The sequence below is a fragment of the Tinamus guttatus genome, unplaced genomic scaffold, assembly GCF_059628265.1.
Source record: "Tinamus guttatus ecotype Peru unplaced genomic scaffold, ASM5962826v1 Tinamus_guttatus_pri_ptg000172l, whole genome shotgun sequence".
Lineage (NCBI taxonomy): Eukaryota > Metazoa > Chordata > Aves > Tinamiformes > Tinamidae > Tinamus > Tinamus guttatus.
Genome location: NW_028288706.1, coordinates 6,654,814 through 6,670,919, shown reverse-complemented (window position 1 = coordinate 6,670,919; position 16,106 = coordinate 6,654,814). Strand labels below are relative to the sequence as shown.

General features: G+C 51.1%; 1 protein-coding gene across 1 annotated transcript in view; it reads left to right on the top strand.

Annotated features, from left to right (window-relative positions):
* Positions 1-8,911: 8,911 nt before the first annotated feature.
* The window catches only part of SYT17 (synaptotagmin 17), a 37,610-nt gene continuing 30,415 nt past the window's right edge, over positions 8,912-16,106 (top strand). The window contains exons 1-4 of the mRNA XM_088523202.1: positions 8,912-8,928; positions 10,036-10,184; positions 14,925-15,073; positions 15,398-16,017. Of these exons, the coding sequence (XP_088379328.1) occupies positions 14,968-15,073; positions 15,398-16,017 (726 nt within the window). The 5' untranslated portion in view covers positions 8,912-8,928; positions 10,036-10,184; positions 14,925-14,967. The remainder of the gene's footprint in view (positions 8,929-10,035; positions 10,185-14,924; positions 15,074-15,397; positions 16,018-16,106) is intronic.

The following is a 16,106-nucleotide window of genomic DNA, read 5'->3' as shown; positions in this document are numbered from 1 at the left end:
GTGGAAAGTGGCCAGCGCTGCTCTGCTCCGGCTGCTCGTGCAGGGAGCTGCTTGTTGGAGTATGGGCAAGGGAAGGGACTTAAGCCCATGGATTCATCCTCAGCGCTACTGGCGCCTCAGAGTGCGGGCCCCGACTCACTTGAGGGTTTTGGGTAGTGCACAGCTCTCAAGGAAGCGAGGGCAAAGAGGGCTGACTGTGCTCAGATCTGCCTGTAAACTATGTTACATCTTGGATTTTTCCAATGCCATGTGTGCCTAGCTCTTGTGTGCGTGCCTATGGTAACCCCTTTTAACTATGCAACTGAGAATCGGCACGTTAGCGACTTCTCTTTAAGAGATTCAAAGCATCATAGCATTAAATCTGCACAAGAGCTGTAGAGGTGAAATATGTGTTCTGCGTCTGTGTGACAGCCTGCTGGTGTTCAAGTAATGATTTGCGCACAAAGCTCTCGGGGCGCTTTACAGAAACAGATGCATCAAATGTTGTGTCTAAGTCTCCTGTGTTAAGAAAGCTTTATTTTTCTCTCCTTAAAGGACAAGAAAACTGATCCAGAAAATAGCTGGCTGCTCAGTCCTGCAAAATTCCTATATACACAGGCCTGTAACTTGAGTTTGCTGGGATTTCTTTTCCTAAAACCAGGACAAAACATGCGCTCAGAATAACCAGGTCTTTGGGTGATGCTGGGTGCTGTAATGATTTGTTGGTGCTGTCCGAATACTCGGACTGCTCCATAGGCTCCTGTCCCTGCTGCAAAGAGCCCTGGTGATAAGCTGGGTGTGATAAGGGTGAGGTAAGGAGGGGTTATGCTGCGAAGGTCACCAGCCATGAGGTTAGAGCAGGTGAATTACCCTGTGTCAAGTTGCCAGCCCAGAGAGTGGAAGGGCCCTCCTGACCCACTGTGAAGCCTGGCTGCAGAAAACTGGAGGAAATGCAGCCAAATCGGGCAAGACCGACCACTTCCCCACTTGTGTTTCAGAGCGTTGCTTGCCTGTTTCAAGCAGAGAGAAGAGAAACTTAGAGCTGTGTTGGCCTGCAAAGCTACTAGCCTTGCCGCAGCAGGGAGCAGTGGAGAGAGAGCCTCTCAGCTCTTGGGTACGATATTTTGCTCTGTGCAGGATTAAGATGCTGCAATTACAGCGTTTTTTGTCTTGGGAGGGAGTTCTCAAGAACTGTGCATGATCCCTCTCATGTGCAATCCCAGGTGCTAGTCCGGGATAGCTTTTTTCGAAACAAATAGTGGTCAGGATTTAGGCCCTTCAGGTGGGTTTCTGCCTGCTGAGAACTGCTTTGGGGATTGCTGCTTCCTGCTGGCCTGGCCGTGGTAGAGCTCCAGCTTCCTGCGCGAGTGGAGCGCTGGAGCAGAGCTGCAGAGGAAATGAGTCATTCCGCTATTTCTGGTGCAAGAGACTCTGCAGCGTCCAGTGCGCTCTGGAATATCTTAGGGCTTCTTGGAAATGCTCCTCCTAGGACCACGTTTAAGCGCACAGACATCGGCGTGTTCACAGGCACCCTACAGGTGTTACTAGATGTTAGGGAGGTGAGGGGGGCTTGGTGCTCATCCACCCGCAGCCCTGTGGCAGCTGAGGCAGCTGTGGGGGGTGTTGTTAGCCATCCCCCGGGCCAATGATCCTGTGCATCCCGGGAGTCTGCAGGTCTGTGTATGTGGATTGGGAAAAGGAGAAATTGCTAGTTGGGAGGATTCTGCATTGCAGGCACTTCTCCAAAAAATATTCCTGTGGGCAGAGGCTGGAAGCACTTTCCAGAAGCTCCCTGACCTCATTCTACCCAAACTGAACACGGATTACCACAACTCATGAAATCAGCCAATTATTAAATAAATAAATAGAGAAAAAGAGAGAAAACAGCAGTAGTATTTGACGGGCTGTAGAAACTCTTCCCACTGGTATTGAAGTGTGTGTCCTGCATGGTTCATTCCTTGGAAATGCCAGCAGCGCTCTGGGAAGCAGCACGGTTGCCCCAACGCCACTGCAGTGGCCTGCGGCCCCAGGGCTTGCCTGACTGCGAAAGTGCTTTGAATTTGCCTCTTGAAATAGCTCTCGTTCCTCAAAGCTGTTTACACAAGGCACACAAAGAGCTTTCAGCGCACAAGCGGTTCCTGGGGAAGAATTGCTCCGGCCCTCCTAAATGACCCTGTCGTTAAGTGGCAGCCAGGAGCTGGCAGTAAGAGATGCTGCGGGCTGGGGTCCTGCGTGGCTTGTGGCTGCCGTGGAGGTGCCAGGGAAGGGAGGACAGGGAATGTGGTGGCCCCGTGGAGCCGGCTGGTGGGCCGCGGCCACCGAGCTGGCCCTTGCTGCGCGGCCCCTGCCTGTCCGAGCCCCGTCTGCACCACCTGCATGAGCTTCTCCGGCCAGAGCTTCCTGGATTTGTAACTTTTATGGGAAAAGGCAGCAGTTGGAGTGCTGCCTCCCGAGATGTCCCTTGATAAAGGTGTTTTCCCCTTTCTCTGACAGCAGTTTGCTTGGCAGTCACTGGAGCATGTGTCTGTGAAGCCTCTAGATGGTTTATTTGAGTGGGAGTTCTCACCACCACTGCTCAGCAAGGATGGCTGCCCCGTCAAAACTCTGATTACAGCTTCCCTCAGCCCAGCGCCCGGCTGCAAACCTCCAGCAGCCAAGACAAGTTTTACGAGCCAGATGTTGGCAGGGGCTGCAGACTGGGACCATAAGGCTGGCTGGGATCATGGCAGGGACAGGTTTGGCTTCCAGGGGCCACTCTGGAGGGCGAAGAGCAGGGTGCTCAGCAGTGCAGCTGTCTCCCTCTCCGTTCACATGCCGGAAAGAGATTCGGAATGAGCAGGAAATCGGAATTCAGCGAGGACTTGGCTCATTTCTCTCAGTTGCATTTCCTGGATTTGCAGCCGCCTCCTCTGCTGAGATCATGTCCCAGGGAAAGCTGGATCCTGCAGCGTAAACTCGCGGCAATGGGAGAGAGGAAGAAAGAGTTTCAACAGATGAAAGCAGAGTTCCCAAGAGCTAGAAATATTCAGTAATTTTATATATTTTGTACATACAGCACTGCAGTGCTTTAGGGTACAAATCACCCCTTTAACCCACCAGACTCAGGTCTACTCTGTGATACAGTATTTTACACATCAGCTTAATGAGATGGAAAAAAAGAAACGTAACAGTCTGCAGTGATGTGGCAGGATGATAGCGAAAGGAGTCTCTTATTAAAAACAGTCTTGCGCTTTTGAACCTGATGAGCCCTGAAGTAGACCTGGGCATTGGTTTTGCAGACGACGATTTTGAATTTGCGATCCCCAAATCACCTCTGCAACGGCTCCTATGCTGCTCAGAAGCTGCTTTTGTTGCTGTTGATTTTGTTTCTCCAAAGTCATTAAGGAGTTTTTTGGGTTTTTTGGGGTCATTGACTTAGCAACTTGAAAGCTTTTCATTGAACAGTCATGTTTAAATGCTTTGGAAAAACTTTTGGGGAAAATTGCAGCAGTAAAATGTAGCAGGATCCTGGAGCTCAGTGAAAAAGCCTGGCTGATTTAGTTACAAAAGTGTGTTTAACCACATCTGGTTCTGCACTAATATCTTGTTGGAAGGGATCAAACTGTGGATGCCGATTCCTTCCTACCTTTTCCTACTCTGTGAGAGTCCATGTGAACAGGAAAGAAATGCTTAAAACTGTGACTTCTTGAATTACTGGGAATTAAAGAGCAAATGCCTTTGCACACAGTTATTTTAACAAATTGGGGAAGGATGAGACTGTTCTTCTAAAATAAGCGTAGAGTGAGTTTGCAATGTAATGTGATCTCCCAGCCTTTACTTTATGATTTTATCCTCGAGAGCTCAAAAGATGGGACGTGAAGCAAGCGTGTGAGCGTCCTGCCCTAGAAAGCAGGGAAGCGCTGCCCCCAGGCTCGGAGACGGCGCTGAGGAAACTACTGCTTCCAGTGACTTGTTCCTTAGCTTAAAAACAACAACAAAAAATACTGTGTGAGTAGAAATTTTCTATAAAAATAGAACTCTCTTCCTCAGGAATTTGCTTCAGTGGGGACTATGAGGTATTCTCTCTCTGATGATTTATATAATAAAAATAGCTCTGCTGTGCGTCTGTGAGCAGTTAGAAACATGAGCCTGCAAAAGAAATCCCACAGCTCGCTCCTTGACCCTGGCGGCTCGAGCAAACCGCTTTAACAAGGAGCAGTGATAAAGGCAATGGAAAACAGGGCCTTCCCTGCGTGGGCAGCACTCTCTCCTCCAAAGCCTGAAACACCCAGGGCTGCTTGGGCGCAGGCGGGGAGCGCCCGCTGCCCGCTCCCGGCCGAGGCGTGGGGTGAGCCTGGATGGAGGATGCCGGCAGCGCGTCTCCCTCGCGAGATCCGCGCACCCACACAGCCCCTGAATCGCAGCACTGCACCAGCCTGACCTTCACGTCTGCTGCTGTCCCTCCTTGCCGCGGGCTGGCAACCCAGCGACGTGTGGCGGCGCCAGGGCAAGCACGCAGTGTTGGCGAGTGTCCCCTTCTCCGGCAGGGGACACGCTCTTCCCAGAGCTGGGCTTGGCCCTGCAAGCAGGAGCAACAAGCCCCCTACCCCCTTTTTGCCCCTGCTCTGCTGCTGCTGGGTCTTGCACTGCTGCTGGCTGCGGCCACAGGTCTCAAGTTCCCTGAGGGAAGTGGCATTTCTGGGAAGCTGCAAGGTGACAGAGGTGTGGGGACAGGAGGCTCTGGAGGAGCCGCCAAGGGCGACGCTCATCCTGCTGCCGGCTGCAGTGATGCTGATAGGGACTTGCACACGAGCAGCAGTCAGACGCCTCGTTACCTAGCCCAGCCGCTCTTCTCCTCGCCTGCCCCTCGCGGCAGAGAGATCTACCGTGACAGAAACCGCGCGGCGCCAGAGCGGCACCCGCTGAGGCGGCCGTGCGCGGAGGGGGCGCCCCAGGCCGCGCGGCCTGCGCGCTGTGGAGGACACACGGAGGTCACGCGAGCGGCTCCGCTCGTGCGCCCGCGGGAGGAGCTGGCGCCCGCGAGGCCTCGGCGGCTGCATGTCACAAATTAGATTTCCCAATGAGAACCCGCTGGCGGCGCAGGGGCTGTGGCGGGCGGTGTGGGGGTTGCGCTTGCCCAGCGAGCGGCTCTGCGGGGAGGGTTTGGTCTGGAAGGCTTCAAGCAACAGCAACAGCCAGAGAGGCTGCTGAGCGCATGGTTACGCATGAGTGTGTAATGGAAACGCATCCATCTCGTGCGGCGTGCGGCTGCCTGCCACTGCAGCCTGCGGCTCCTTCCGTGTAAAAATCAATAGCAGCACTGGCCCACTCCGATAAACTTTTTTTTATTGCTCTTCTTTTGCAAAAAAAAAAAAAAAAAAAAAAGGATTTAGAGGGTTTCACATGGTCGGTGTTTTTTGAAGGGCTTCTGCCTCAGGAGGAGGAAGGACATCCATCCTCTGGACTTGTCAGAGATGCCCGAAGATCTTCTGTCGGCAAGGCAGCGATAGCCAACATGGCATCGGAACTGCCTTTGTCTGTCCCAAATGTTTTAAAGGAATAAGCAAAAACAGCATCATCTTTATGTGGTGCTGCCTGCTGTGACTCACAGTACTGGGGCTTTAAGGAGTCAAAAACCTTTGCCTTAAGCAGTGCAGCTCCTGTCCATGATGCTGTAACAGGAGGGAAACCTCATGTGCTCCCTTGCTGCAAGCTGTGCTACGGCCACCGTGAGTCAAGGTGAGCAGAGCAATGACAATCAAAGGCACGGCTGACATTTTGAACATGGCCACGCAGCAAGCAGCTCACTGGAGAAAACAAATTCAAAGGCAGACCCCAAAACTAAGGAGCGATTGACCCCGCAGTGTCCACAAGTGCTTAAAACTGTCTCCAACAGCCAAGTCCTACTATTTTCTTGCAGTTCTTGCTTAAGCCCACTGTGGTAGTTCGTTATTTTTCTAAAGCGGTAGCTGCCCTCCCTCGGGAAAAGGAGAATGTTTTTTTAAGTTAAAATAAAACCCTTCCCACGGAAGTCAATGGGGAGTTTTTTGCTGACTTTGGTGAGAACTTAAATAGGTCATTCAATGACATCAGTGGTGTAGAAGCTTCTCAAAGCCATCCAGCCCCAGAGAGGCTCCATGCGAGTGTACCAAGGATCTTACAGCACATCAGAAAAATGGAGCCCATTCAGCTGGGCTGGTCTCAGAACATCCACTGCTCCCGGCTGCGCTGGCCTTGGTGATGCTCCAGGCTGGCCACCATGGTCCCCCTGCCCCTGCAGGCCCCTCGCTCGCACGTACCCTGCATGCTGGGCACCTCTGAGGAGGGGGAAACATCCCTGAGGGCACTGGGAGCGGAGGGCTGGTGTTCAGGAGGGTGCCACCTTGCACCGGGAGACGTCTGCCCCGGAGGGAGAGCGGAACGCAGCTCTCCGCCGTGGGCTCCTCCGATGTCCACTCTGGGGCACAGCCTCCCACGGGAGGCGCGTGTCCTGCGCGCCGCGTCCCGCGCTGCCCCCCGCGCCGTCGGGCACGTCGGGAGCGGCCGGGGCTGGGCGCTGCGGCGCTGAAGTTCGGGCCGGGCCCTCTGGAGGTCAGTGTTCGCCCGCTCCGCGCCGCTCCGCGCCGCCTGTTGCGCCCGCCGCCGCGGAGCCCCCGCGCCGGGGGGGAGGCGCTGCCCCGCCCGCGGCCGCACCGCGCAGGCCCCGCGGCCGCGCTGCGCTGCGCCGGCCCCGCGGGCTGCGGGCGGCGGGCGCGGCCCCCCGCCGGGATGGCGTATCTGCAGGTGGGTGCGGAGCGCAGCCCCCGCGTGCGCGGGCGCGCAACTTCGCGGGAACTTCGGGGAAGGGGCGGCCGGGGGGGCGCGGGGCGCTGCTGGCCACGGGCGGGACATGGCGGCGGGGGGCACCGGCTGCAGCCCCCTTTAACGGGGCAGGGGCGCGGCCCGGGTGCCGCTGGCGGCAGCAGCGCCCCGTGTCCCCCCCCGCCGACCGGGTGCCTCCCACCTCCCCGGGACCCCTTCGGTACCCCCCGACGGGGCGGCCGCGGGCGGGGGGAGCCGCCGAGCGCAGCTGCCCCTCCAGCGCGGGGGCCCCGCCGAGCACGGAGCGCGTCCCGGGGCGGCAGCGCTGCCGTCGGGGGCGCCTTGGCCCGGCCCGGCCTGGGGAGGGGGGAACGCGGCGGCAGGGACACGGTCCCCCCAGGGAGGGGGACACGGCACGGCGGGGTCCCCGTCTGGCAGCGCCCCGCTAACGGTAACGTTCCGCGCGGGAGCTGTGACACGGCGGCGGGGGGTGTTGCAAGGTGGTGGTCGCAGGTTTGTGCATGACCAGGGGCACCCAGCCGGGCTGCCCTGTGGGGGCACCACGGGATCGCTGCGGCCCCGGGACCTCTGCGCTTCGTAGTAACACGTGAGTCCTGTCACCTTGGCCATCAACCCCGGCCGAGGTGTCCAGGAGGCCACAGAGGGGCTCAGTGGCACCGCCACGGGTGCTCCGGGCCCGCTGGCCCGTTGCAGCGGCGGCTTCTCGTTAATTGCGCTGGCCACGAGCAGCGCCGTGACTTGCCAGCCGCTGTGGCCGTCACCGCAGGCCGCGGGGAAATGCCGCTTCGTGCTCCCTTCCCACACGTGCCGCGGCGCGGGGCTGTGGCACGAGTCCAGCGGCTTCAGGGCCCGGCAGCTTGAACAGTCCTCTTGTGGCTTGGCGAAACCGCTGCCGCCTTGGCTGCTACTTTGCATTAATAAGGAATGAGAAAACCCTTAAAACTGTTCGGGTTTTTTTAAACAGCTGGTCCACGGGTGTCTCGTCACTGTTCTGTTGCGCTGAGCTGCAGCCTTCCTGGCTCCTTGCTTTGGAGATGGCCCTTTTACCGAACACCCGTGTCTGAGAAGCTGGAGAGAGTTCGGGGTCTAAAGTATGATCCCTGGGAATATTCTTAGGAGTAAATCCTGCATCCGAGCTTCTTCATAACAGGTGGCTGTTGTCTATACTATGAGCATGAAGCTGGATGCTCCGGTTTTCACGTGTGGAGGTTTTTTTCCTTTGTATTTTAGGATTCAGAAAAGCAGCTAGCACAGCTAGGAAACTCCTAAAGAGCAGCAGGAACAAGAGCTAGGAGGGACGTTTCAGCAGGCGTCTGGGATGCTGCTGAGTGCTCAGCTAGAGATGTTGTCGAGCCTGTGCGATGCTCTGGGCATGGCTCTGGGGTCAAAGCCCTTGTTTCTGAGAACTTCTTTTGCTATAGATTTTCTCTGCTGCTTTAGAGAAGAGTCTGCTGTGCAGAATTGGAGTGCGTGACTCCAGTTTTGAGCACGTAACTTCTGAGCGTTCTGTATTTTTGTATTTTTTTTTTCTCTTTTTAATTCCAGTTTGAGGGTGAGGCTGAAGATGCCAAGCAGCCTCAAAGAGATGTGTACAAAATGGCAACTGCTCTAAACCTGGGTCTCCTGTTCCTGGAAATGTTGCCTTTAATGTTTTGGGGTCAAAACCGTGTTTTTATGTGCTGAATCTGGATGAGGGCTCTTTCTGCTGTGGAGTGCAACTGGAAGGGAAGTGGTTTCCTGTCAGCAGCAAATAGTTGCTGCAGTCTGAGATGAGTTATTTAAAAAATAAAAAATGGTCGCAAGTGATATGGGGATTAGCAAGGGGCTGCAGGTAGGAGGATCTGTCCTGGGGTGTTTGTAATTCAGGATGGGTTTGGGGAGTTTGTTTCCTTGCTGGAAGGAGGAGCAGGAGGAGCTCAGTGGGGAAGGGATGGAGGGAGAAGCAGCTGGTGCTGGTTTGGGAGCTCTCCTCGCTCCTGCCGTCGCAGGTGGTAGCTAGCTAGAAACTAAAGCTCGTCCAGGCTAGGGCATGCCAGGCAGAAAATTTAAAGTTACTTGAGCCCTGCTAACCTGTTATTGCCTTTTTCATTTTGTTCCCTTTTGCTTCGTCTTGGATGTCTAAAAGGACAGTTGGAGCCAATAAACGAGGTGAGTTAATCTGATGATTCACTCGGGCTCGGTCTCGCGCTGCCTCCTCAGGGGCTCATCTCCTGCCTGCTGCCTCTTTGCTCAGGTCCTACATGCAGGCTGGGCTCCACAATCGGGGCCTGGTGATTTCTTTTTCTTTCTTTCTTTTTTTCTTTTTTTTCCTCCTTTCTTTCCAAAATATTCTTGTTTTATTCATGGAAAGACCACATTTTATGCGAATATAAGGAAATGTTTGCAGCCTATCTTAACCTCAGAGCAAGAGGCAGCAGAGAAAGATGCAACTCCTTCGTACATAAGGGTGCTTTTCCCATGGAATATTATGGAAGCAACGCAGCAGCATGTCCCTCAGGGTGGATGGGGAATCCGTGTGTGTCTGCTCGCACAGGCGTGTGTGCCAAAGCAGAGCAGCTCAGTCACGGGCAGCAGGATTAGTGCCACATGGAGCCAAAGACATGGAACTTTTCTGGCTCAAGCAACCTATTTAAAAGAATCATAGAAGGTTCTGGGCTTAATGAACCATCACAGTAGAGGGGCAGGCGTGTGGATATTTTGCCTTTGCTCATCTGTTTTGTGACAAATCTTTAGGGCTGCAATGCTCTGCATGTGCAGCTCGTACAAATGTTACGTGCTGATGCATCTACAGGGGTGAGATGTATTTGTGTTGCTGTGCTGAGGATTTTTTTCAAATTAAACGGGATAGCTTGTATAACTAAATCAGTGACTTCGCTCGCCTGCTTTTAACTCCTGTCCTGCATTTGCTGATCTGTTAGTTTGCTGATGTGGGTTAAAGAGTAAGCATTAAGAGTAATAACTTCCCACTCCAGCCCTGTGTGTTGCACCACAGTGTTTTGTAAAAATCGCCCTCTTTCTGGCATCTCCAATAAAATGTTGCAGTAATGGGGAAATACCTGCAGCGAATGCTTATTTACTACAGCATTGGTGAGGGTGGACTGAGCCACAGCGGAGCGCTCGCCTGTGCATAGAGAGGGAATAAATACAGGCCTTAACGTTGTGCCGTGGCAAAACACACATAAATACATGTGAATGTTATTCCTTGTTGGCTAGTGACCAGTCGTAATCTTGTGCTTTGGTTTCCAATGGCTTCAGGGTCTGCTCGCTAGGATCTCAGATCTCTTGCTGTGCCGCTGGACTTGTAGGAATTGTTGTCAGAAGTGTTTCGACTGTAGCTGTTGTCAAACCAGTGAGGATGAAGTTGAAATCCTGGGACCTTTTCCTGCTCAGACTCCCGCCTGGCTGTAAGTTTAGCTGTGCCGTTTTCCAGCTCTGCCGCGACGGGAGGATGGCTGTGGGATGGTGGGGACGCTCGGGAGCTGGAGGAGGAACCTCTTGCCGGGGGTGGGAGCGCCGTGGCAGAGTATATAACCACCAGCCCTCCTAACTTGGAGGGCAGGGGGTATCTCTCTAAGCACTGAGTTTTACCCTGCACAGCGAGCTGGTGGTTGGTTTAGCTGTGCTAAAGGGGATGCTTCTCATGATAAGTCCCATTTCCTCTTCAAATGGGCCATCCTTTTGGAGTCTGTTAGCTTAGCAGCGATGCTGGCAGGGTTGTTTTTGGACCTTCTTAAGAGTGGAAGAACTCATCCTGGCGTTCAGGTGATTATCATGCAGCAAGGTGAAGGGTTTTTGTGTGCTGAAGGAGAAAATTCATCAAAAGTTTCATTTAGCAAGACTTGATCTCCTGAATCATCTTTGTGCTGTCCAGGATTCCCCCTTGAATCAATAAACAACAGCAGCAGTAACACACAGGTTTTATCTTTGATTAGTAGTGTTTTTGCAAACATATTCCAAGAAAGTCAGTGGGATCTTCCCCATTTTACTCCCCCTCATTTGGGAAACCAAAGCGCAGGGGCGGCCCCGTGGAGCAGTTAGTGAAGGCAGGAAGGGAGCAGAGGTCTCCAGTCCTTCAGGGGCTGCTCCCTCAGCTGGCCGTGCTCCTCCCCGGGAGCAGAGCACCCGCTGGACGTGCCCTGTCTCCTGGTGTGCGCGGAAGCCGTGACATGGGAGATGCATCCCAGGATGCTGCGATGGTGGCATGCAGGCAGCAAAGGCACTCAGTTAATTTTATCTCCTCCTGCAAGTACTTATTTTATTCCTTGCCAGGTCTGGAAGGTCCATGTATTGGTGCTACATGAAATAAATTGCCTCATGTTTGACTCAGGCTTGTTCATGTACTCTTTTGTATCATTGAAGAATAGTGTGGTAACTAATACCAAAGCAATAAGGAATAGAGATGTTAAAGATGTGTTAGGGAGGTTTTTAAATGTGGAGCAGCATTTTTAAGAGTCTGATCTATGCCCAGAGATGGATTCACCTGCAATTAATGGGAAATGGAAGCAAAATCAATGCTAACTAGGAAAGCACTGTGCACAAGAGAGCATAGTGATGAGGTAGCAGTATTGGACATGGAAGGATTGCTGCAGAGACGACCGCATGCTGGGCACAAACAGCTAGGCTTGCTGTGAAAGGAGGAGCTTTAGCATTTCCCGTGTGAGCTCCGGAGCAGAGGGGACATCATGTGCATGTGGTGACCTGGGGTGCCAGGACCTTTTCTGCTTTGCTTGTGGGCCGCTTGATCCTCTCGCATGGCTTATGGGGCATCGCAAGCACTGAAGGTCTCTGCTCCTCTTGTGGCCTCAAAACTCACAGGCTCTGCAGGTGAGCTGGACTTTGCCACAAGCAGGGAGTATGGAGACCTTTGGACTCATGAAGTGCTCTCTCCAGCCTGCATTGTTTTCCCACAGTCCTGCTTCATCTGAAAGCCTCCTCCATCAATTTCTTGGAATGACCATATGCAGAAAATGCTGAGCTCTGATTGAAAAGCCCAGTGCTCCCACCACATCCCTTTCCTTGCTGTTCTCAGCTCCTGCCTGGCTCCTCATGCCCACCCGCCTTGCCCATCTTCCTGGTCAGCTTCAGAGGACCTGGTGCAGTTGGGGCCCTATGGTGCACTGGGTGCCTGCAGGCGATGCCCAGGGCGGTGACCAAGGAGATGCAGGGGACACAGCTGTGCTTGGAGCATTGGTCTGGATGTCCCCGTCTCCTCTGGCACTGGTGTAAAACTGTGGCCTCTGAGCCCCTCTGCCAACCGGTTTGGCCATGGAAGTGGAGAGTGGCCTTGACTGCTGCCCCTGTCCTACAGCAGCACTTGGCTCAGGCAGTGTCAGGGAAGGTTGATGGTGTCTTAAGTTTCTAGGGTAACTTCACTGGAAAAACTGTAAGAAATGAGTAGGATGGGGTAAGGAGAACAGAGGCAGGACGAGGGATGTGTTTGAGGGGAAAAATGAGGACCTGGAAGATGAAGCGGAAAAATGCAGGGACAGAAATGTAGCCTTATGCTGACTGATGCAAGGAAGGCCAGGCTGATTGACCATGTTTAGGGTGGAAATGGTTGCAGGCAGCCTCTGTCAATGCCAAATTCAGAAGGTGAAAATTGCTGTGTAGATTATGTTTGTCATACACTTTTAAATTCACTTAAGAGTTTTTTTTGGGGAAAGAAACAGAATGTTTGGAGTTGGGTGCCTGACTAGAGAAGAGGTTGGGACTTGGCTTCAAAAGAAGTTATTTAATGGGTATGTTTTGAAGTACTCACAGGTCTGTCTATGCTAATTGATTTTATTTTTTTTCTTTTCCTTTTGTTTTCTTTTTCCTACAACAGAAAACAAAGACAACAAAGGCTTTTAGATATCGTGGAAGCCCCTAAAACAGAAGATGAATTTGACAAAACCATGTTCTGCGTTTAGATACCTGTGCTGTATTTGGGAACAAATCAATTTATTGTATTCCCTTCTCACAGCCTGAAAGTATTTTAAAAATAGCTCTAGCTTTTCAACTAAGATCTTTCAATCTTGCCATTTCTTTGAGCTCCTGGGACACTGACTGATATAATTTGGAGTTCAGATTTCTCCTTCCCCACACTCTCTTCGGTGAAAAATTGATTTTATGGTCTTCATTTGCCTGCTAGTGAACGTTTGAATCCTTGTGTTTAATAATCTGTCTTTTTTTTTTTTTTTTTTTTTTTGCGTGTAGGTTCTGTCTTTGGCAACTCTGAGACACCTGGTGTCCTGGAAATTCAAGAGGGAGCTTTAAAGCTGCAAGTTTAAGCCCTTCCTCTTGGGAGACTTAATTTTTTTTACTCTGAATTTCTTACAGTAGCCTCCAGTGGCAACTTAGACAAAGATTTCCTTGCTAAAGTGAATCTAATAGTGCTGACCTGAAGGCATGGTAGCTTGTTACGGTGATTTCATGAGTTCTGCTTGTATCCTAGTCTCTGCAGCAATCATCTGGGAATGAGGGTGTGCGTTGCCCTGTGTAGTATGAAATATTCTGCATTTTAAAAGTCAAAGATAAATGGTGCACATTCTGTGAGATTAAATTGAAATCTGAACTCAACTTCTCTTCCCAAAGGTTTTGATTAAACAGAAACAGAGCTACTTTAAACAGAGCCAAAGTTTATTTGAGGAAAAATTATTGTGGCTCAGTAGCAATTTCCTTACTGAAGGTCATCTGTATGTTATTAGCTCACTATTGCGTTTACTCACTGTAGAACATTCTTAATGCTTTTCTTCCTGATTTGCTCTTCACCCTGCATTTTCCTCAGTCTGTACATTTGCTTCTCAAACGCAAGTACCTCCAAATGCTCCCTGTGATTGTGTAGACCTACATTTGGGCCAGACAAAGATCTGTGTTCCTGAGACTGTTACTATGTCAAACTGCCTGATTTGAACTACCCTTAATAGGCTGCAAAGTTATTCAGATACTGTATGGCCTTTTTTTAACATGTGTCTGATTTGATATTAAATTGATTTTTGTTTTTATTCTGAGAGTTGTGTAACTCAAGGTTGGTGACACCTGTATGTGCTCTGGATCTGGATTTGAACTGTGGGGATAGCAGGGTAGATTAGGGTAAGAAATTAAATTTAAATACATTTTATAGTCGAGGGCCTTTTCTGTTAGTTTGCTGCTTTTTGGCAGAATATTTTTCTTGATGTATTTTAGTTTTTGATTAGTAAAGCAAGTGATTCACCATAGTTCGTTTATATCTAATCTACCCGTGAGCGCAGAAAGAGTGAATCAGGAGCAAAACTCAAACAATATTCCTGTTTGCTTGCTCATTTTGTGCTGAGGCTTTCCTTGTGGCCTGCTGCTATTTTTCTGGCTAGTCTGTCTCCTGGTTTAACTCAAAGACTTATTTTAACTTGATGCAGTAGGTGTCACATCATATTGCTTGATTTCATTTCCACTAGCAGATTTCTATCAGCCGCTCGCTGTGGGCTCTTTTATGATCAGTCTTCTGTTCTTTGGTGGATCCTGAGTCTTCTCAGAGATGCTGCAGCTCTCGCTCAAACTGCTTTTGTTATCTGGATCCTGCCGAGTTCCCTCCTGCCCTGGCCCCCATCCTGCAAAGAGCCCAAGGCAGGAGGAGCCTCTTCTGGTTCATACAAATGCATAAAAAGCAGCCAGGAGTTCTTTAAAAGGCATGTCAATAAAAAGCTATTAATAATTTGTATTTATAGGATCAAACTTGGAAACCTCAGTAATATATTTGCAAAGAAGTATTTTACTGTGCGAGATGGGCATAGTGGTGTGGGAGGGCTGTGTGTGGTGCTTTTCTATGCTGTTTTTTTCCTAATGATGGCCATGCTTCCAAGCGTAGCCATGAATTTAGAGCAGAAGCTAATTCTTTTACTTTAAGATGACTGTAATGTGTCTGATTGAGATTTGAGTCATGCGTGGCCCGTATGGTGCTCCAATGGCAACACACCCCTGCTTGAAGCCAGGCAGGCGGTGGAGCACCTCGCTTTGCAGAGGTCCGACGTCGGTTCCTCGTCCTCCTGCCCGCTGAGCAGAGGCGAAGCAGCTGCCCTGCTCCTCTATGACGTGTTCCCGAGTTAGGCCCAGAATATCACAAGGCATTTTTTAATTTGTAGAGTCTTTTTTGCTGGGTTGAATCACCCAAAGGTCTCTCATTGCAACAGGATAAGCAGCCAGAATGAGGACAAGGATGGAGACTCCGATAATATGATCAGCGAGTTGCCTCCCGCTCTCCAGGATGCTTCCGCTGACAGGCGGCGGTCGTCCTCGGACACATCGCGTTCCACGTACAGCCTCACGAGGCGCATTTCAAGTAAGGCTGCCCTGCCAACACTAATGTAGCTCTGGTGGGGAAAAAAAGCAGTGTATTGCCTGCTCTTTCACCCTTTAGACAGGGAATCAAGTGAAGTTGGGGGCACGTTGGTTAAAATCTGATCCTGTTGTATCGGGATGGGGGCAGCCCTGCTCTTCGTGCCAAAGCATGTGCATGGGGATTGCATGTGGAAGTGGCCACAGGGGCAAAAGTGTAGCCAAGGTTGCACTTTGGTGTAACTAAAGATGCTGCTACTTCTTGTTCACGGTGTCATGACTTGAACTGACTCTCTAACAGTCCTGTTTGTACCTTTCTCTTGTTTAGGTTTAGAGTCCAGGAGGCCCAGCTCTCCCTTAATTGACATTAAACCTATTGAGTTTGGAATTATAGGAGCTAAAAAAGAAATAGTGCAACCAACTATCCTGCGAAAAACCTATACCCCAGATGACTATTTTAGAAAATTTGAACCAAGACTGTACTCTCTTGACTCAAACAGCGATGATATGGACTCCTTGACGGATGAGGAAATCTTATCGAAGTATCAGCTGGGTATGCTGCATTTTAGCACTCAGTATGATCTGTTGCATAATTACCTAATAGTCCGAGTCATTGAGGCTAAAGATCTGCCTCCTCCCATCTCTTATGATGGTTCAAGGCAAGACATGGCTCATTCCAACCCCTATGTGAAAGTCTGCCTCCTTCCAGACCAGAAGAACTCCAAGCAGACGGGAGTGAAACGCAAAACCCAGAACCCGGTGTTTGAAGAGAGGTACACATTTGAAATCCCGTTTTTAGAAGCTCAAAGAAGAACTCTGCTTTTAACAGTAGTGGATTTTGACAAATTCTCACGCCATTGTGTTATTGGCAAAGTGTCGATGCCCTTGAGCGATGTAGACCTTGTGAAAGGTGGACACTGGTGGAAAGCCCTTGTTCCTAGTTCTCAGGTAATGGGATTTGTCAGATTCTTTCTATGATTTTGCTTGCTGTTTTTTGTGTGGCCCCTTTGCTTACTTTGCAATACAGTTTGAAATTA